This window comes from Rhinoderma darwinii, chromosome 2, assembly GCF_050947455.1.
Source record: "Rhinoderma darwinii isolate aRhiDar2 chromosome 2, aRhiDar2.hap1, whole genome shotgun sequence".
Classification (NCBI taxonomy): domain Eukaryota; kingdom Metazoa; phylum Chordata; class Amphibia; order Anura; family Rhinodermatidae; genus Rhinoderma; species Rhinoderma darwinii.
This window is the reverse complement of record NC_134688.1, coordinates 72,000,925-72,021,846: the sequence shown is the minus strand read 5'-3', so window position 1 is coordinate 72,021,846 and position 20,922 is coordinate 72,000,925. Positions and strand designations below refer to the sequence as shown.

Here is a 20,922-nt window from a genome sequence, read left to right as displayed (position 1 = left end):
TGCACTTACTGAGCGTAGGGACCGTCGCCCAGTTGTACCCCGTCGCCAAGGATGGGTCGTTGCAAGTAGGCAGGGACTGAGTGGCGGGTAGATTAGGGCTCACCTGTCTGTCTCCCTACCCCGTCATTACACCCTGGTTGCGCAAGCATAACCCCATCTTTGATTGGGTGACGGGGGAACTTGTTACTTGGGGTAAGAACTGTTTGTCATCTTGTATGTTCACCTTAAGGGTCAGTCTCGTTGAGGAGGGGAACACTCTTCCTGAATTTATTCAGAACTTCATTGATGTCTTTTCTAAAAAAGCCTCTGAAGAGTTACCTCCTCATCGAGTACATGATTGCGCAATCGACCTGGGACCTGGAGCCAAGCTGCCCAACGGTAGAATCTTTAATCTATCTTGCCCTGAGCGTGAAGCGATGACGGAGTATATCCAGGAGAGCCTGGCCAAGGGGTACACCCGCCCCTCCTCATCACCTGTAGGTACTGGTTTCTTCTTTGTGGGGAAGAAAGACAGGGGGTTCTGACCCTGTATCAACTTCTGTCAGCTTAACAATGTCACCATAAAGAACCAACTCCCACTTCCGCTCATCTCCGATCTCTTTAATCAGGTTCAGGGGGCTCTAAGTTTGACCTGCGGGGGGCGTATAAAATGATTTGAGTTTGTAGGAGGGATGAGTGGAAGACTGCCTTTAACACCCCCGAAGGGCACTTTGAGTACCTGGTGATGCCCTTCGGTCTATGTAATGTGCCAGCTGTGTTCCAGGCTTTCGTAAATTATATTTTCAGAGACTATCTGGGGCTCTTCTTGGTGGTATACTTGGATGACATTTTGGTATTTTCCAAAGACAGGGACTCGCACGTCAAACATGTCAGGACTGTCCTCCACATTCTCAGAATAATAATTTGTTTGCTAAAGTTGAAAAATTTATTTTTGGTACGCAAGAGATGCCTTTCTTGGGACACATCCTTACCCCTGAGGATTTCTGCATGGATCTTGCCAAGGTCCAGGCGGTGTCTGAATGGGTCCGGCCTGCTTCCCTGAAAGTCCTCTTTAGGGTTCGCAAATTACTACAGACGTTTTATCCCAAAAATTTCAGTAATTGCCAAACCTCTTACCAATCTCACCCGCAAAGGTGCGGATCTCCTCCACTGGTCTCTGGAAATGGTCCGAGCCTTTGAGCTTCTTAAGGGGTGCTTTTCCTCCGCCCTGGTACTAATCCAACCAGATCAAACTCAACACTTTATTGTGGAGGTGGATTCTTCTGAGGTGGGTGTGGGAGCAGTATTGTCTCAGGGTCCCACTTCACACACTGACCTCCGACCCTGTGCCTTCTTTTCCCGTAAGTTCTCGCACACTGAGCAAAATTACGATGTTGGTAATCGGGAAGTGCTGGCAATCAAATGGGCATTGGAGGACTGGTGCCATTTTCTCGAAGGGGCAAGACATCGGGTCACGGTCCCCACTGACCATAAAAATTTGTTTTTTTTTAGAATCAGCCAGGACACTTAACCCTAGACAGGCTAGATGAGCTCTATTTTTTACCAGGTTAAATTTTGTTGTAACCTACAGGCCTGGTTCAAAGAATATTAAAGCGGATGCTCTGTCCCGTAGTTTTCTGATCACCCTTCCGCCTGAAACCAAACCCGAAGGGATATTGCTTCCTGGTGTAGTAGTGACAACCGTAGACTCTAACCTGACCACAGAGGTCGCAGCCAGCCAGGACTCTGCCCCTGAAGCCCTTCCAGAGGGTAAACTGTTTGTACCCCTACACTTCCGGCTCAGGCTCCTCCAGGAGTGTCATGACTCAGTCCTGTCAGGTTACCCAGGCATCTCTGGTAGCAAGGACCTTGTCACCCAGTGTTTCTGGTGGCCAGGGCTCCTACGGGATGTCCGAGCCTACGTGGTCTCATGTGAGACCTGCGCCCGCTCTAAAACTCCCAGATCCCGACCTGCAGGCTTTCGGTGTCCTTTGCAGGTGCCCCAAGGACCCTGGACCCATCTAGCCATGGTTTTTATCACTGATCTCCCTTCGTCCCAGGGCAGGTCGGTGATCTGGGTAGTGGTAGACCGGTTTAGTAAAATGGACCACTTCATCCCCTGAAGAAATTGCCCAATGCCAAAGAGCTAGTTAACCTCTTTATTACACATATTTTACGTTTGCATGGGGTACCTGTTAACATAGTCTCTGACAGGGGGGTCCAATTTGTATCGTTGTTTTGGAGGGCGTTCTGCAAGCAGTTAGGACTAGAATTGTCCTTTTCATTGGCCTTCCATCCAGAAACTAATGGCCAGACTGAGAGGACCAATCATTTTCTGGAACAGTATCTCAGATGCTTCGTGGCTGATGCTCAGGATAAATGGTTCAGGTTTTTGGCGCTTGCGGAATTTGCCCGAAAATATTCACATCAGCACATCGTCAGGAGTTTCCCCATTCTTTGCTAATTATGGTTTTAATCCCGGTTTTCTTCATTTTCTCCATGTGTATCAGATAACCCTGAAGTGGAGCTTCTCACTGGGAACTTGGGGGTCATCTGGGACCATCTCCAGTGTAATCTCAGGGCAGCTCAGGACCGCCAGTGGCTTCAAGCCAATAAAAGGCATTCGGCCAACCCTGATTTCTTGGTGGGAGATTGGGTTTGGTTATCTTCCAAGAACCTCCGCCTGAGGGTACCCTCCAGAAAGTTCACCCCCAGGTACATCGGTTCTTATGAGGTCAAGGAGGTGATCAAGCCTCCCTCCTTCCGCATCCATGATGTGTTTCATTCCTCCTTTTTTAAGAGATTTGTTCCCCCCATCCTTCCCATAGGGAAACCTCCCGTCCCAGTATTGACACCCGAGGGATAGGAGTTCAAGGTGGCCAGGTTGCTGGACAGTAGAAAGTTTCAGGGGTCTATCCAGTACCTGGCCCATTGGAAAGGAGATGGTCCAGAGGAGAGGACTTGGGTCCCAGTCCGAGCTATCCATGCTCAGACCCTTATAAAATAATTTCATAAAAAATTTCAGAATAAACCTGGTTCGGTGATGGAGGATCCAGTGGCCCCTTGTAAAAGGGGGGGGGGGGTACTGTCACGTACTCCCTTTCTGCAGCTCCCTCGGTCTCCAGGGCGTCGAGAGTTACTCGCTTGGGCGTCGCCCAGCCTGGCAGACTGAGGCAGTCTGCTACCAATAGGAGCTCAGGAACGTCAGGCCAATCAATGCCATGTCTGATTTTCCTGAGCTCCCGCCCTCTACTTATTTAGTTCAGCCTGGGGCAGTAGGCCTTTGCATGTAATTAGTGTTTCCTAGCCCTGTGCTTTCCCTAGTTACAGACTCCCCTGAGCGACTTGCATTTTACTCCTTTGTTACCCCTGACCCCTTCTTGACTCCTGACATTTCTTTGCTTTCTGACTTTTATTTTGCCGCACTCTCCCGGTTTGACCCTGCCTGCCTGACTCCGCCTTTTGCACCCGGAATTGTTCATAGCGCAATTGCCCTTCCTCTCCCTCCGTGTACTTCCCAGGTGACCCTTTGTTGTTTCGTACTGTCTCTGTCTTATCTGTTTGTCAGTTGCACTTGTACGAGTATAGGGAACGCCGCCCAGTTGTGCGCCGTCGTTTAGGTCGGGTCGTACAAGTAGGTAGGGACAGAGGTTTGGGAAGAACAGGGACCTCACTGTTACCCGTGTATTTGTTCATGACACCGGCACTTTAAAATTAGATTTTAAACAGCCTACAATGTGGTACCAACATAAAAAATCGAACTCACCTACGCTTCGCCATAAAGACATGTGACCACTGCAGCGTTCACTGGCCGCAGCGATGACCCACTACAGCCAGTGATTGGCTGCAGCAGTCACATGTTCGTGTCGACCGGTCATCGCTGCAGCAGGAAGTAGACATCGCGGCGGGGAACAGGTAGGTGAGTATGGCTTATTTTATGTTGGTAACGCATTGTGACCTGTTTAAAAAATATTTCTTATGTGCCTGACAACACATTTAAGGATATGTCTTTTTGATCTTCTTTAGTAAAAAAAACTGTCTTTTTTATAAAATGTATTATCTCTGTATTATCACTCATACAGGACCGACATTTCTCTACAAAAAACTTACGTGTGACGTTGCTTAAATGTAGTAATCAATAACAAATGGTATTTTACAGCAAAAATTAGATACATTACAATGTAATGTAAAGTTCTAGATTTTGAAGTTATATAACTCACTAATGATAATAGTAATAATAATAATAATCATAATAATAATAATAATAATAATAATAGTCCATATACAGTATGTAAATCCGGAGACACAATAAAGTACAGTATTATCAGAAGTGATAAAAAGTAACTGCTCCTTCACTGACAAATTATTAAACATTATTGGAATATCAACAACATATGTGATGAAACATTGCAGTCATCTGAATTCTAACGCCTGGTAGTGTTCGAAAATATAGAGAAATGCTGCCCCCTGCAGGAGATTCTGTGGAAGTAAAGAAAGACTATTACAGTCACCTCAAAAGTGTAAGATACGCAGAGCATTTCAATTTTTCTAAACACTTTTACACTTAAATATACAAAATACTACCTCTTCTACTATTATAAAAGGAGCTTTCCAATTTAGTTTTTCAGGACACAAAGAATTTTTGCACTTTTGCCTCCTCATATTCTGACAGCTATAATATTTATATATTTTTTCATTGACGCAGCTGTATGAGGCTATGTTCACACTCGCGTCATGGATTCTGTTTAAAGCAAAATGCGCAATTAATGAGATAATATATAGACTGGGGTTATATCATACATGCCAACTCTCCTGAAATGTCTGGGAGATTCCTGGAAAATACCTCCTGGACTGCGGGAGGAGGAGGCAGCCCTCGTCGCTCCAGAACACCGACCCTGACAGCAGAGGCGTAGCTAAGTTCTCCAGCACCCGGGGCAAAGATTGAGTTTGGCGCCCCCACCACAACCTCTTTCCCGACATCTCCTTCCCCCTCGCCATGTTTGTTTTCTCTACTAATCAATGACGTGTCATTTCTTTTCCACATTTCTTTTTATGTAACTCGAGCATAAAAACATTTGTACATTTTACAAGCAATATAGTTCTATACACAACACCAGAACCAAGCTCAGTACATAAATACACCAGCACAAATACAGCTCAATTTAGTGCAACCCCTGCCGTATAGGTATATACGGTGTAAAACTACAGCTCCCAGCGTGGCCCGAACAATGATAGTGCCCCCATATAGGCCACCCCTGTATATAGTGTCCCACAAATAGCTCCCCCTATAGTGCTCCACAGATAGCCCACCCCTGTATATAGCCCCCCTGTAGATATAGCCCACCACTGTATATAGTTCTCCACATATAGTCCACCCCTGTGAAGGATTTGCCTGACACAGCTTCTGTGTTGACGCTCGTGGTTAATCAGCCTGCATCTGTTCCTAGGTCTGCTAGAGTGAATCGATCTGCTACCACTCAGGCTGGTAGGCTGAGGAGTGGGAGAGCCTATCGCAGCCTGGCCAGACGGTTCTAGCTCCCGCCCTTGGTCTACTTATACCTTCATTTGTTGCTTGTCCTTTGCCTGTGATTCTCTCTTGTTTCCTGGCTCTGCTGTTCCTGCTGTTACCATTGACCTCTGCTTCATATTGACCCTGGCTTGACTGACTATTCTCCTGCTCTGCATTAGTTACCTCGTACACTCCTGGCTTGACTCGGCTCGTCCACTACTCTGGTTCTCACGGAGTTGCCATGGGTAACTGCCCCACAGCCCTTGCTTTTGTGTCCCCTTGTCTTGTTTGTCTGTCGCGCACATATTGAGCGTAGGGACCGTCGCCCAGTTGTACGTCGTCACCTAGGACGGGCTGTGCAAGTAGGCAGGGACTGAGTGGCGGGTAGATTAGGGCTCATCTGTCTGTCTTCCTATCCTGACATTACAACCCCTGTATATGGTGCTCCACATATAGTCCACCCCTGTATATAGTGCTCCACAGATAGCCCACCCCTGTATAAAGCCCCCCTGTAGATATAGCCCACCCCTGTATATAGTGCTCCATAGATAGCCCACCCCTGTATATAGCTCCCCTGTAGATATAGCCCACCCCTGTATATAGTGCTCCATAGATAGCCCACCTCTGTATATAGACCCCTCTAGATATAGCCCACCCCTGTATATGGTGCTCCATAGATAGCCCACCCCAGTATTTAGCCCCCCTGTAAACAGAGCCCCCCTGCAGCTAAAGCCCCCCTGTAGATAAAGCCCCCCCTGTAGATAAAGCCCCCCCATAGATAAAGCCCACCCCCGTAGATAAAGCCCCCCTTGTAGATAAAGCCCCCCCATAGATAAAGCCCCCCCTGTAGATAAAGCCATACACTTTTTTTATTACAATAAAATAACAAACTATTCAAACTCACCTTAATCCCACTCCCACGCTGGCCGGCAGCAATGGAGACCTGCTTTCTTCTGCGCAGGTCTCCTTGGGGTTGAACGAAGCGTCTATGAAAGGCGCTGATTGGCTGTGCAGAATGACTTTCCCTGTCAGTTAGCGCCTTTCAGCGACGGAAGCGCGATACCGCTTCACTTGTACAAAAGAGCTGAATGTCCGGGCACGGAACGTACCCGGCCATTCATTGCTTCTAATTGTACCTGTGTCCTATAGACACAGGTACAATTATAGTGCAGGAGGAGGTGGCCCTGGCGCCCCCCTCTAAGTTGCGCCCGGGGCACATGCCCCGCCTCCCCCCTAGCTACGCCTCTGCTGACAGCATCCTGACGCTAAATGGGCGTAAGGACTTTGTGGTGGCGCCCGGAAGTGAAGAGAACTGCAGAAACGGGGATAAATATCTGCACGTCTGGTCTTAGGACTGTATTACTTTTGGGGGTCTGTATTTATTTGCAGGGTCTGTTCCAAGGTCTGTATTACTTTTGGGGGTCTGTATTTATTTGCAAGGTCTGGTCCAAGGTCTTTATTTCTTTAGGGGGTCTGTATTATTAACAGGGTCTGTTTTATGGTCTGTATTACTTTAGGGGTTCTGTTTTTAATTAGAGGGTCTGGTCTGGGTTCTATGTCAGTTTAGGAGGTCTGGGGTCTATATCAGTTTAGGGGTTCTGGTGTCTGTAATACTTGGGGGGTCTGGTCTAAGCTCTGTATTAGTTTAGGCGTTTGGTCTTGGGTCTGTATTTGAGAAGAGGATTAAGGAAACGGGGAGAGGTTACAAAAGGGTCAGAATATGGACAGCAGCATGAATACATGGTCCCTGTTATCTTTCATCTGATTCCAGAATCCTAGGTTTTAGTGGGACGTAAGACTGCAAATTGTACTGCTGCTACATTTTAAGTTATGCAATATATTAAAGCAGAATTAGTAAAGTAATTCGATTTTCCCTTCACATTCCCAATTTCCCATGAACATCAGATGATAAATTATCTTCCTACGCATCTCTCCAGCATTTAATTTAATAATCAACATGTATTTCAACCAAATAGGTATAGTCTGGTGTGGTGTAACTAGAATTAGAAATATGTTCTCTCATAGCAAAACTGTGTTGAGATCCAAGCTATCATATTCTAGCAAGTGAATTTGGAATAAGGACTAAGGCAGCTTCTACAAATTCTCTATAAGTAAGTTTTTTTAGTCAGTCACCCCATCATTGGTCTACTACCTCATGGGTGTGAACTTGGTCTGAATATTTTTCCACTTGTTCTCCATAGTCTCTACATTGGGTACCATTCTCTAGCCCCTAAGATGCAGTAAGATGGTATGGAGTATCTGCTTGGGCTGTCTGAGAGGAGTGGTTCCTGCACTATTGTCCATCCATCAGAGCCTTACATGCACATGTGACAAACCATAATAAACTGGAATAGAGGGTCTTATGTGTTAGGTTAATAGCAAAAAGGAGAGAGGAAGAACAAAGTTGTCCACTTATGCCCCATGCACACGACAGTGTGCGCCGGTCAGGTCCCGTCGGTGATCCGTGGAAATATAGGACATGTCCTATTTTTCCATGAATTGGAGAATCGGGTCAGTTTTCATGTACTAGATTCACCCGCTAAAGTGAATGGGTCTGTGAAAACTTTCGGGTGGCACTCAGATGCCGTGAAAAACGGCCTGAGTGATTGTAGTGAGACTATATCACTGACCACACTGGTCTAAAAAGTAGGCATCGTTCGCTGACCTGATCTATATGTTGTGTTTTTTTTGCCTCATTCTTGTTGCATTCTCTTTTAGTTATACACACTGGTGTTATTATCGTTCATCTATACTGAGGTGCTATTACTCAACATTTGCAGACCCTCTTGACTTATAATGCGGTCTGTCGGGATTCCGTCAAGGAGTGCATGCTGTGCAATTTCTTCAGTTAAAACCGGAGTTGAAAAGAGGAGTTGAAGCCCCAGTAAGTACTCTTCTTTTTCTTTGACAATTGTTCGCTGTTTTGGTGTAACTTGGATAATGGATAGCAAGATTGGAGGTTTTCTTCAGTGCACAGTTTGTCATATGTATACACGACTGGAGCCGGAGTTCCAGGGTGAATATCTCTGTGGCAGATGTGAGCATGTTGTTCACCTGGAAGCTCGTATTAGAGATCTGGAGGAGCAGAATGCAACACTGAGGAGGATAGACAATTTTGAGCGGAGCTTGCTGCTCACAGAGCATGCAGTTAGTGGGTTAGAACTGGAGGGTGAAGACATGGGTGAGCAGGATCAGGTAAGTAGCTGGGTTAATGTAGTTAGGGGCAGTAGAAAGGGGTCAAAGACAAGGAAGGCCGATCCGGTTTCTGGTATTCCAAGCAAAATTGCCAGGTTGGGTGATGATGCGAGGGTGTCAGTCTCAGAAAAGGCAGCCCTAGTGGATACTGATCTCCCTAACAGCCGGGAGAACAGCCCAGCTAGTAGTCGGCGGGATGGTAATGCAGGCAAGCCAAGACAATTGATAGTCGTAGGGGATTCTATAATCAGGAAGACGGATAGAATAATTTGTCGCCAAGACCGCCTCAACCGAATGGTTTGCTGTCTCCCTGGTGCCAGGGTTCGGCATGTGGTGGAACGGGTGGACAAATTGCTGGGAGGGGCTGGTGATGATCCAGCTGTCGTGGTCCATGTCGGTACCAACGACAGAATAAATGGTAGGTGGAGGAGCCTTAAGAATAATTTTAAAGAACTAGGCTACAAGCTGAAGGGAAGGACCTCCAAGGTTGTATTCTCAGGAATACTGCCTGTGCCATGCGCATCACAGGAAAGACAGCGGGAGCTTAGGGAGTTAAATGCATGGCTGAAGTCTTGGTGTAGAGGAGAAGGATTTGGGTTCCTAGAGCACTGGGCTGACTTTTCATTGGGGTACAAACTGTATTCTGCAGATGATTTGCACCTAAATGGAAGGGGGTCCGCTGTGCTGGGGGAGAGAATTCTAGCTGGGGTGGCGGAGTTTTTAAACTAGGGCTGAGGAGGGAGGTCAATGTAGAAAAAAAAGGGGTAGCCAGGTTAGAGAGGGGTCAGACTATATTGGTGGGGGGAGAAACAGAATGTGGGGAGAGGACTAGACAACAAGATAAGGAGATCCTTTCGTTACAAAACATCAGTGTAAATAAAAAGGACCGATTAATGTCAAATCACATTTCTGATAATAAAAGTGAAAAACTGACAGGCAAGTTAAAGTGTATGTTCACAAATGCCAGAAGTCTAGCAAGCAAAATGGGGGAGCTGGAGGCCTTGATACTGGAAGAAAATATAGATATAGTTGGTGTTGCTGAAACATGGCTGGACTCTTCACATGACTGGGCTGTAAATCTACAGGGTTTTACACTTTTTCGTAAAGACAGGACAAATAGGAAAGGTGGTGGTGTATGTCTGTATGTGAGAAGTGATATGAAGGCGAGTGTGAAAGAGACAATAGTGGGTGAAGACTGTGAGGAGGTTGAAACCTTGTGGGTGGAACTAGAAAGGGAGGTGATCACTGAAAAAATTACTTTTGGTGTAATCTATAGACCCCCCAATATAACTGAGGAGATGGAAGGTCAGATATATAAACAGATGGAGCGGGCTGCACAGGCGGGTACTGTAGTGATAATGGGAGATTTTAATTTCCGGGATATTAATTGGTGTCATGGTTCGGCTTCAACTGCAAAGGGGAGACATTTCCTCAACCTGTTGCAGGAAAATTTTATGGGCCAGTTTGTGGAAGACCCGACTAGAGGTGAAGCTCTGTTGGATCTGGTCATTTCTAATAATGCAGATCTTGTTGGGAATGTCAATGTTCGTGAAAACCTCGGTAACAGTGATCATAATATAGTTACATTTTACCTATACTGTAAAAAACAAACGCAGGCTGGGAGGGCAAAAACATTTAATTTTAAGAAAGCCAATTTCCCCAGGATGAGGGCTGCAATTCAGGATATAGACTGGGAAGAACTAATGTCAAATAATGGAACAAATGATAAATGGGAGATTTTCAAATCTACTTTGAGTTATTATAGTGCAAAATTTATTCCTACAGGTAATAAGTATAAACGACTCAAATTAAACCCCACATGGCTTACACCTTCTGTGAAAGGGGCAATACATGACAAAAAAAGGGCATTTAAAAAATACAAATCTGAGGGTACAGCTGTAGCCTTTGTAAAATATAAAGAGCTTAATAAAATCTGTAAAAATGTAATAAAATTAGCAAAAATACAAAATGAAAGGCAGGTGGCCAAGGATAGTAAAACAAATCCTAAAAAATTCTTCAAGCATATAAATGCAAAAAAGCCAAGGTCTGAACATGTAGGACCCCTAGATAATGGTAATGGAGAGTTGATCACAGGGGATCAAGAGAAGGCAGAGTTACTAAATGGGTTCTTTAGCTCTGTATATACAACAGAAGAAAGAGCAGCTGATGTAGCCGGTGCCAGTGCTGTTAATATATCAGTTGATATACTGAATTGGATGAATGTAGAGATGGTCCAAGCTAAATTAAATAAAATAAATGTGCACAAGGCTCCGGGACCAGATGGGTTACACCCTAGAATTCTTAAAGAGCTTAGTTCAGTTATTTCTGTCCCCCTTTTCATAATATTCAGAGAATCTCTAGTGACTGGTATAGTGCCAAGGGACTGGCGCAGGGCAAATGTGGTGCCTATTTTCAAAAAGGGCTCTAGGTCTTCCCCGGGTAATTATAGACCAGTAAGCTTAACATCCATCGTGGGGAAAATGTTTGAGGGGCTATTGAGGGACTATATACAGGATTATGTGACAATAAATAGCATTATAAGTGACAGCCAGCACGGTTTTACTAAGGACAGAAGTTGTCAAACTAACCTAATCTGTTTTTATGAAGAGGTGAGCAGAAGTCTAGACAGAGGGGCCGCTGTGGATTTAGTGTTTTTAGACTTTGCAAAGGCATTTGACACTGTCCCCCATAGACGCCTAATGGGTAAATTAAGGACTATAGGTTTAGAAAATATAGTTTGTAATTGGATTGAGAATTGGCTCAAGGACCGTATCCAGAGGGTTGTGGTCAATGATTCCTTCTCTGAATGGTCCCCGGTTATAAGTGGTGTACCCCAGGGTTCAGTGCTGGGACCACTATTATTCAACTTATTTATTAATGATATAGAGGAAGGGATTAATAGCACTATTTCTATTTTTGCAGATGACACCAAGCTATGTAATATAGTTCAGACTATGGAAGATGTTCATGAATTACAGGCAGATTTAAACAAACTAAGTGTTTGGGCGTCCACTTGGCAAATGAAGTTTAATGTAGATAAATGTAAAGTTATGCATCTTGGTACCAACAACCTGCATGCATCATATGTCCTAGGGGGCGCTACACTGGCGGATTCACTTGTTGAGAAGGATCTGGGTGTACTTGTAAATCATAAACTCAATAACAGCATGCAGTGTCAATCAGCTGCTTCAAAGGCCAGCAGGATATTGTCGTGTATTAAAAGAGGCATGGACTCGCGGGACAGGGATGTAATAATGCCACTTTACAAAGCATTAGTGAGGCCTCATCTAGAATATGCAGTTCAGTTCTGGGCTCCAGTTCATAGAAAGGATGCCCTGGAGTTGGAAAAAATACAAAGAAGAGCAACGAAGCTAATAAGGGGCATGGAGAATTTAAGTTATGAGGAAAGATTGAAAGAATTAAACCTATTTAGCCTTGAAAAAAGAAGACTAAGGGGGGACATGATTAACTTATATAAATATATTAATGGCACATACAAAAAATATGGTGAAATCCTGTTCCTTGTAAAACCCCCTCAAAAAACAAGGGGGCACTCCCTCCGTCTGGAGAAAAAAAGGTTCAAGCTGCAGAGGCGACAAGGCTTCTTTACAGTGAGAACTGTGAATTTATGGAATAGCCTACCGCAGGAGCTGGTCACAGCAGGGACAGTAGATGGCTTTAAAAAAGGGTTAGATAATTTCCTAGAACAAAAAAATATTAGCTCCTATGTGTAGAAATTTTTCCTTCCCTTTTCCCTTCCCTTGGTTGAACTTGATGGACATGTGTCTTTTTTCAGCCGTACTAACTATGTAACTATGTAACTATGTAAAAGTGATGAAAACTTTGATCAAACCCATGACAGAACAGCAGAATGACAGTATTAACATAGCTGTTAGCGCACAGTGACAAAATTGTAGTTTTACAGTTTTCAAAAACTTTAGAAAACTGCTATCACAGTAAAACCGTTGCAAAAAACACATGTATTGTCATGGACAAATACACAGTAAACAGTGAGGTCCCTGTTCTTCCCAAACCTCTGTCCCTACCTACTTGTACGACCCGACCTAAACTACGGCACACAACTGGGCAGCGTTCCCTATACTGGTACAAGTGAAACCGACAAACAGATAAGACAGAGATAGTACGAAATAACAAAGGCTCATCTGGGAAGTACACGGAGGGAGAGGCAGGGCAATTACGCCGTGGACAAGTCCGGGCGCAAAAGGCGGAGTCAGGCAGGCAGGGCCAACCTGGGACAGTGCGAAAAAACAAAAGTCAGAAGGCAAAGAAAAAGTCAGGAGTCCTGCCAAGGTCAGGTCACAAGAAGTCAAAAAGCAAGTCGCTCAGAGGAGTCTGAAACAAGGGAAAGCACCAGGCAAGGAAACACTAATTACAGACAAAGGCCAACTATCCCAGGCTGAACTAAATAAGGAGAGGGCGGGAGCTCAGGAACATCAGCCAGGCTTTGATTGGCCTGACACTCCTGAGCTACTATTGGCTGCAGACTGCCTCAGTCTGCCAGGCCGGGCGACGCCCGAGCGAGTAACTCACGATGTCCTGGAGACCGAGGGAGCCACAGGCAGAGAGTACGTGACAGTACCCCCTTTTTAGGAGGGGCCACTGGACCCTCAACCCCCGAACCAGGTTTATTCTGAAACTTTTTATGAAAGTTTTTTATAAGGGACCATATCCTTTCCAATGGACCAGGTACTGACTAGACCCCTGAACCTTTCTACTGTCAGCAACCTGGCCACCTCGAACTCCTGTCCCTTGGGTGTCAATACTGGGACGGGGGTTTTCCCTATGGGAAGGATGGGGGGAACAAACCTTTTCAGAAGGGAGGAATGAAACACATCGTGGATGCGGAAAGAGCGGGGCAATTTTAAGCGGAAGGAGACTTGGTTGATCCTCTCCATGACTTCATAAGGACCGATGTACCTGTGGGCAAACTTTCTGGAGGGTACCCTCAGGCGGAGGTTCTTGGAAGATAACAAAACCCCATCTCCCGCCAAGAAATCAGGATTAGCCGAACACCTTTTATTGGCTTGAAGCCGCTGGTGGTCCTGGGCTGCCCTGAGATTACTCTGGACCTGGTCCCAGATGACCCTCAAATTCCCAGTGAGAAGCTCCACTTCAGGGTTATCTGATACACATGGGGAAAATGAAGAAAACCGGGGATTAAAACCATAATTAGCAAAGAATGGAGAAACTCCTGACGATGTGATTATTGAGGGCAAATTCCGCAAGCGCCAAAAACCTGAACCATTTATCCTGAGAATCCGCCACGAAACATTTGAGATACTGTTCCAGAGACTGATTGGTCCTCTCAGTCTGGCCATTCGTTTCTGGATAGAAGGCCGATGAAAAGGACAATTCTAGTCCTAACTGCTTGCAGAACGCCCTCCAAAACAACAATACAAACTGGACCCCCCTGTCAGAGACGATGTTAACAGGTACCCCGTGCAAACTTAAAATATGTTTAATAAAGAGCTTAACTAGCTCTTTAGCATTGGCCAATTTCTTCAGGGGAATGAAGTGGGCCATTTTACTAAACCGGTCTACCACTACCCAGATCACCGACATGGCCTGGGATGAAGGGAGATCAGTGATAAAAACCATGGCTAGATGGGTCCAGGGTCCTTGGGGCAACGGCAAAGGACACCAAAAGCCTGCAGGTCGGGATCTGGGAGTTTTAGACTGGGCGCAGATCTCACATGAGACCACATAGGCTCGGACATCCCGTAGCAGCCCTGGCCACCAGAAACCACAGGTGACAAGGTCCCTGGTACCAGAGATGCCTGGGTGACCTTACAGGACTGAGTCATGACACTCCTGGAGGAGCCTCAGCTAGAAGTGTAGGGGTACAAACAATTTTCCCCCTGGAAGGGCTTCAGGGGCAGATTCCTGGCTGGCTGCGACCTCTGTGGTCAGGTCAGAGTCTACGGTTGCCACTACCGCACCAGGAAGCAATACACCTTCGGGTTTGGTCTCAGGTGGTGGGGTTGCCAGAAAACGACAGGACAGAGCATCCGCTTTAATATTCTTTGAACCAGGCCTGTAGGTAACAACAAAATTGAACCTGGTAAAAAAAATAGAGCCCATCTAGCCCGTCTAGGGTTGAGTCTTTTGGCTGATTCTAGAAAGACCACATTTTTATGGTCAGTGAGGACCGTGACCCGATGTCTTGCCCCTTCGATAAAATGGCGCCATTCCTCCAAAGCCCATTTGATGGCCAGCAGTTCCCGATTACCCATATCATAATTTTGCTCAGTGGGAGGGAACTTAAGGGAAAAGAAGGCACAAGGTCAAAGGTGAGTGTGAGAAGGTTCTCTTCTCCTTTTGTCAGCCTTCCGTTTCATGCGGTCAACTGTCATGAGGCTGGAGGATCGAGTCTGCTGCCAGATCTGTAGAAAGTCTCTAAAAGCGGAGTCAGCCGCTGGAACCTCGGAAGAGGAATTCGTGAGTGCTGGCCGTAAATAATGAAGAATGGTGTATTCCTTGTGAACTCGCTGGTGTGATTATTGTAGGAGAATTCAGCTCATCGGAGCAACTGCACCCAGTCATCATGCTGCTTGGAAATGAAGTGGCATAGGTAGTTCTCCAAGATCTGATTGATCCTCTCGACCTGACCATTGGACTGAGGATGGTAGGCTCTATGAAAAGTCCAACTTCACATGAGGAGTCCGCAGAGGGCTCTCCAGAACTTCGAGGTAAACTGAACCCCCCAATCAAACACAATATGCTGCGGCAAGCTGTGCAGGCAGAAGATGTGTTGGATGAACAGTTTGGCCAGCTGAGGAGCAGAAGGAAGACCGGTCAGAGGAATGTAGTGGGCCATCTTCGAAAATCGATCCACCACCACCCAGACAGCACTGCATCCAGCAGAGAGAGGCAGGTCCGTAATAAAGTCCATAGCTATATGCTGCCAGGGAGCATTGGGCACAGGCAATCGCTGGAGCAGACCAGCAGGTCTGGAGTGAGCGGCCTTGTTGGCTGCACATACAGAACAGGAAGAAACGAAGTCCATAATGTGCTTGGGCAGCGTGGGCCACCAGAAATGACGAGCAATCAGATCCCGGGTCTTACGGACCCCCACTTGACCTGCCAGTCTAGAGGAGTTTCCCCAGTGGAGGATTCTTCCCCGATCAACCAGGTGCAGAAAAATCCTCCCTGGTGGAATGTCCCCAACTTGCAGGGGATTGACAGAGATAATGTAAGACGGATCAATAATATTCTGTGGACACTCCAAGGTGTCTTCCGTCTCGAAAGACCTGGACAAGGCATCGGCCCTCACATTCTTGTCGGCCGGGCAATAATGGAGTTCAAACTGGAAACTTGTAAAGAACAGTGACCACCTGGCCTGACGAGGGTTCAGCGGTTGGGCCTTCTGGAGGTAGGTCAGATTCTTGTGGTCTGTAAAAATTAGGATCGGATGAGCTGCGCCCTCTAGTAGATGTCTCCACTCTTCCAGGGCCAATTTGATGGCCAGTAACTCCCTATCCCCAATCGAGTAGTTGCGTTCTGCGGAAGAGAAGAGCTTAGAAAAATATCCACATACCCTTGACTTGCCCTTGGGACCTCTCTGGAACAGGAGTGCACCAGCACCGACAGAGGATGCGTCCATCTGCAACGAGAACTGCAGAGAGACATCCGGATGATGGATGATAGAGGCTGACGTGAAGGCACTCTTCAGGCTATTGAATGCGGACTCTGCCTCGGTAGTCCACACCTTGGCATACATACCCTTCTTAGTGAGGTTAGAGATGGGAGAAGTCAGTAAGGAGAAGTTTGGAATAAACTGCCTGTAAAAATTAGCGAATCCCAAAAAGCGCTGTATGGCCCTCAAGCCTTGAGGATGTGGCCATTCTAGAACAGACTTTACCTTCTCAGGATCCATCTCGAGACCTCGATTCGAGACTATGTAGCTCAGGAAGGGTAGAGCATCTCTGTCAAACACGCACTTCTCCAACTTGGCGTACAGATGATTCTCCTTTAACTGTAGCAGAACTTGACGGACATGTCTCTGGTGCGTCATAGGATCTGGAGAAAAAAATTAAGATGTCATCAAGGTAGACTACTACACAAACATAGAGGAGGTCACGGAAAATGTAATTCACAAACTTCTGGATGAACACATTACACAGGCCGAAGGGCATTACTATATACTCATAGTGTCCATCACGGTTGTTAAATGCAGTCTTCCATTCATCATCCGGACTAGGTTGTAAGCCCCACGCAGGTCCAGCTTAGAAAAAAATCTTGGCACCACGTATACGATCAAACAGTTCAGAGATCAGTGGCAACAGATATTTATTCTTCACCGTGATCTGGTTGAGACCTCGGTAGTCGATACAAGGACGAGGAGAGCCATCTTTCTTTTTGACAAAGAAGAACCCGGCTCCTGCCTGGGAGGAAGACTTTTGTATGAAGCCCCTCTCCAAGTTCTCTTTCACATAGGCGGACATGGACATAGTCTCTGGCAAGGAGAGAGGATATACCCTACCACGGGGAAGGGATGCACCAGGAATCAGCTCGATAGGGCAGTCATACGCCCGATGTGGAGGCAAAGTCTCCGCCTCCCTCTTGCTGAAGACATCCGAAAATGCAGCATAATGACTCAGCAATCCTGCCAATGACCAAGGCAGCGAAGGCTGAGCCGAACAAATCTGCACCAGGCAACGGCCTTGACACTCAGGGCCCCACTGGAGAACCCCTCCAGAATTCCAGTCCAGGACTGGGGCATGCAGTCGGAGTCAAGGCAGGCCCAGCAACACAGGGTTAACAGCTTTGGATAGCACATAGAAGGGCAGAAGTTCGGAGTGAAGGGCTCCCACTTGGAGCCTCAGCGGCTTGGTCACAGCTATAATTGGGTCTGGCAGAGGTAGTCCATTTACTGAAGCAACAGTCAACGGGTTCTCCAGAGGGGTGGTGGGTAATTGCAGAAGGTCCACCAGGTCTCTACGGATGAAATTAGCAGCGGATCCAGAGTCCAGATACACAGACACCTGATGCGTTTTTTTACCGGACACTATGGTCAGAGGTATAGACAATCTAGACGGAAGTCCATTCTTACCCAAGGTTGTCACTCCTAGCAACCCTAGGTTTTGGGATCTTTGGGGACTCAGACGCACAAGATGGCCGCCGAGGCCGCAATAAAGACAGAGTCCAGACGTGCGTCTGCGTTGTCTCTCCTGGGTGGATAACTTACACTGGTCCATTATCACCGACTCCTTTGGAGGATCGACATCTGGGGATAGCAGGGGTTGCTGCAAAGTAGGAGCCAGACTGGGAAGGGCTCCCTCCCGTCGAACCTCTTGGAGGCGTTCTCGGATCCGTATATAAATCCGGGTAGACAGAAGGATGAGGTCATCCAGGGTAGACAGCAGATCCAGATCGACAAGTTCGTCCTTAATTTTAGGAGCCAGTCCATGCCAGAATGCAGCCACCAGAGCCTCATTGTTCCATAACAGCTCTCCCGCGAGGGTGCAAAAGTGGACGGCGTACTCACTCACGGAGGTGTCTTCTTGGCATAGGTTAATCAAAGAGGCCGCTGCAGATGAGACCCATCCAGGCTCCTCAAACACCATGCGAAAAGTTCGGATGAAGGCTGGGAAGTCACGGGTCTCTGGTCCTTGTCTCTCCCAGATAGGGTTCGCCAATGCAAGAGCCTTGCCAGTGAGGAGAGAGATGATAAAAGTGAGCCTTGCGCCAATAGACGAAAATGTCCTAGCATACAGGCTGAAGTGGATCTGGCACTGATTCAGAAACACAACAGGTACTTGCTTCTCCATCATAGCAGTCAGGAAGTGGCAAAGAAACACGCGGGTCAACACTGCTAAGAGGTGTAGTCTGAGGATCAACATTGCCAGGAGGTGTAATAGGAGGAACAACAGCTTGTGCCTCCTGCCGACGTGCAAGAATGTTTAACGCCTGGAGGAGTTGGTCCTGTCAAGACCGAATTTCTAGCATATACGCTCGCATCTCTTGAGACGTCGTCATAGTCTTGAATCGACCAGCAGGGTCCATGGCCTGAGCGTACTGTCACGAAGGGTCTGTGGACCCACTGGGCCGTACCACATTGACAGTAAGGCAGCTGGCCAACAGGGCGCAGGTGAATGTCTATAGTTCGTATAGGTACCTGTGGCAGCTCAGACAACAGCAGGGCAGGCTCGGCTTGGACTAGGCAGTAGGTAGACGTCAGGCGAGGTGAAGCAGGTCAGACGTGGAATACAGCCCAACACGACTTTTGCACAGCACAGTGCTCGACCAGGATGGTATGGAATGCAAGGAACAGGAACTGGAACAGGTACAGGATACAGGAGGCCATCACATAGACAAACTAGGAAACATCAACAACGCTCAGGCATAGAAGCAGGGGGCTGGACCCCTCTTATAGTCCAGGGTACTCACGGGTCAAAGTTCATCAAAAGTTCAGAACGCACACTGCCCCTTTAAGAGCGGGCATGAGCGTGCGCGCGCACCCTACGGGATCCGGCTGAGGTGAGTGGAAGCGGGCGCTGGCGTCTCCTGAGGAGGAGGCTGGGGCCAGCGCTTGCCGACTCGTGGCTGCGGCTGTCAGGAGGGGATTGGAGCTGACAGCCCGCAGCCACGGACATTACAGTTGGTTCTTTATGGTAATATTGTTAGGCCTCATGCACACGACCGTGTTTTTGCGGCCGCAATTCCCCCGAAAATCCACGGGAGAATTGCGGCCCCATTCTTTTCTATGGGGCCGTGCACACGACCGTAGTTTTTGCGGTCCGTGCACGGCCCGGGAGCCCGGACCGCAGAAAGAACGGGCATGTCTTATTACGGCCCGGTTCTGTGGTCCGGGCTCATTGAAAACAATGGCCGCGGCCATGTGCATGTCCCGCGATTTGCGGGCGGCCTGCGGCTGACAGTCCGCTGACAGTCCGCAGCCGGCCGACCCGAAAATCACGGTCGTGCACACGGCTACGGTCGTGTGCATGAGGCCTTAAGCTGATGGTAGTCGATACAGGGTCGAAGCCCCCCATCTTTCTTCCCGACAAAGAAGAAACCAGCACCTACAGGTGATGAGGAGGGGCGGATGTACCCCTTGGCCAGGCTCTCCTGGATATACTCCCTCATCGCTTCACGCTCAGGGCAAGATAGATTAAAGATTCTACCTTTGGGGAGCTTAGCTCCAGGTACAAGGTCGATTGCGCAATCGTGTACTCGATAAGGAGGTAACTCTTCAGAGGCTTTTTTTGAAAAGACGTCACTGAAGTCCTGAATAACTTCTGGAAGAGTGTTCCCCTCCTCAACGAGACTGACCCTTAAGGTGGACATACAAGATGACAAACACTTCTTACCCCAAGTAACAAGTTTCCACGTCACCCAATCTAAGATGGGTTTATGCTTGCGCAACCAGTGGAGACCTAATACAATCTCGGTGGATAGCCCCTTAAGGACAAACATAGTACATTCCTCCAAGTGAATTAAACCAATCTTTAAACAAAACAGGGGTAGACTGGAAAACATGCCCGCAAGCTAATGGGGAGGAGTCTACCCCTACCAAGGGAATAGGAACAGACAAACCAATAAGGGGTAAACCAATCGACAAAGCAAAACTGTGGGAAATAAAATTGGCAACGGACCCTGAGTCCACAAACGCAGAACCTATCCCAGTCTTGCCCAAAAATGACACCTGGGCTGGCAACAAGACCTTATTAAAAAGAATGGGAGATACCTGTGCGCCCAAGTAACCGCCCTGATGACCACTTAGGCGCAGATGTTTTCCGGAGTCTTCTTTTATGCGTTTGGGACAGGCACTGAGTAGATGGTCCGCGTTTCCACAGTAGAAGCATAAGGCATTTTTGCGGCGGAACTCCCTGCAAACTTTCGGATCTCCTGTGATCCCTATCTCCATCTGTTCCTCCTGGTAGTCATCTGAAGAAGATGGCAATGGGACAGCTCGAGACCTAGGAGGATCGACTGGAGTAGGAGAACCGGACCGTTCCTGCCGACACTCCCGGATGTGTTGGTTGAGACGGACAGCGAGATTCATGAGCTGATCTAGGGAGTCGGGGGGGGGGGGGGGTAACCTACTAGCAGGTCTTTCAGGGCGTCAGTCAGTCCTAGCCCGGAGCGGTACTTCAGGGCTGAGTCACCCCAGGTAGATTCCACAGACCACTTCCTAAACTCAGAGCAGTACTCCTCTACCGGCCTCTACCCTGACGAAGTTCCCCTAACTGAGTTTCAGCGAATGCTGTCCTGTC

The 20,922-nt window shown here is 47.4% G+C and overlaps 1 protein-coding gene across 1 annotated transcript in view; it reads right to left on the bottom strand.

Annotated features, from left to right (window-relative positions):
- The window catches only part of FREM2 (FRAS1 related extracellular matrix 2), a 347,973-nt gene extending 327,262 nt beyond the window's left edge, over nucleotides 1–20,711 (bottom strand). The window contains exons 1-2 of the mRNA XM_075851054.1: nucleotides 20,394–20,711; nucleotides 20,017–20,152 (exon numbers count right to left, since the gene is read on the bottom strand). Of these exons, the coding sequence (XP_075707169.1) occupies nucleotides 20,017–20,152; nucleotides 20,394–20,711 (454 nt within the window). The remainder of the gene's footprint in view (nucleotides 1–20,016; nucleotides 20,153–20,393) is intronic.
- Between the last annotated feature and the right edge of the window lie 211 nt (nucleotides 20,712–20,922).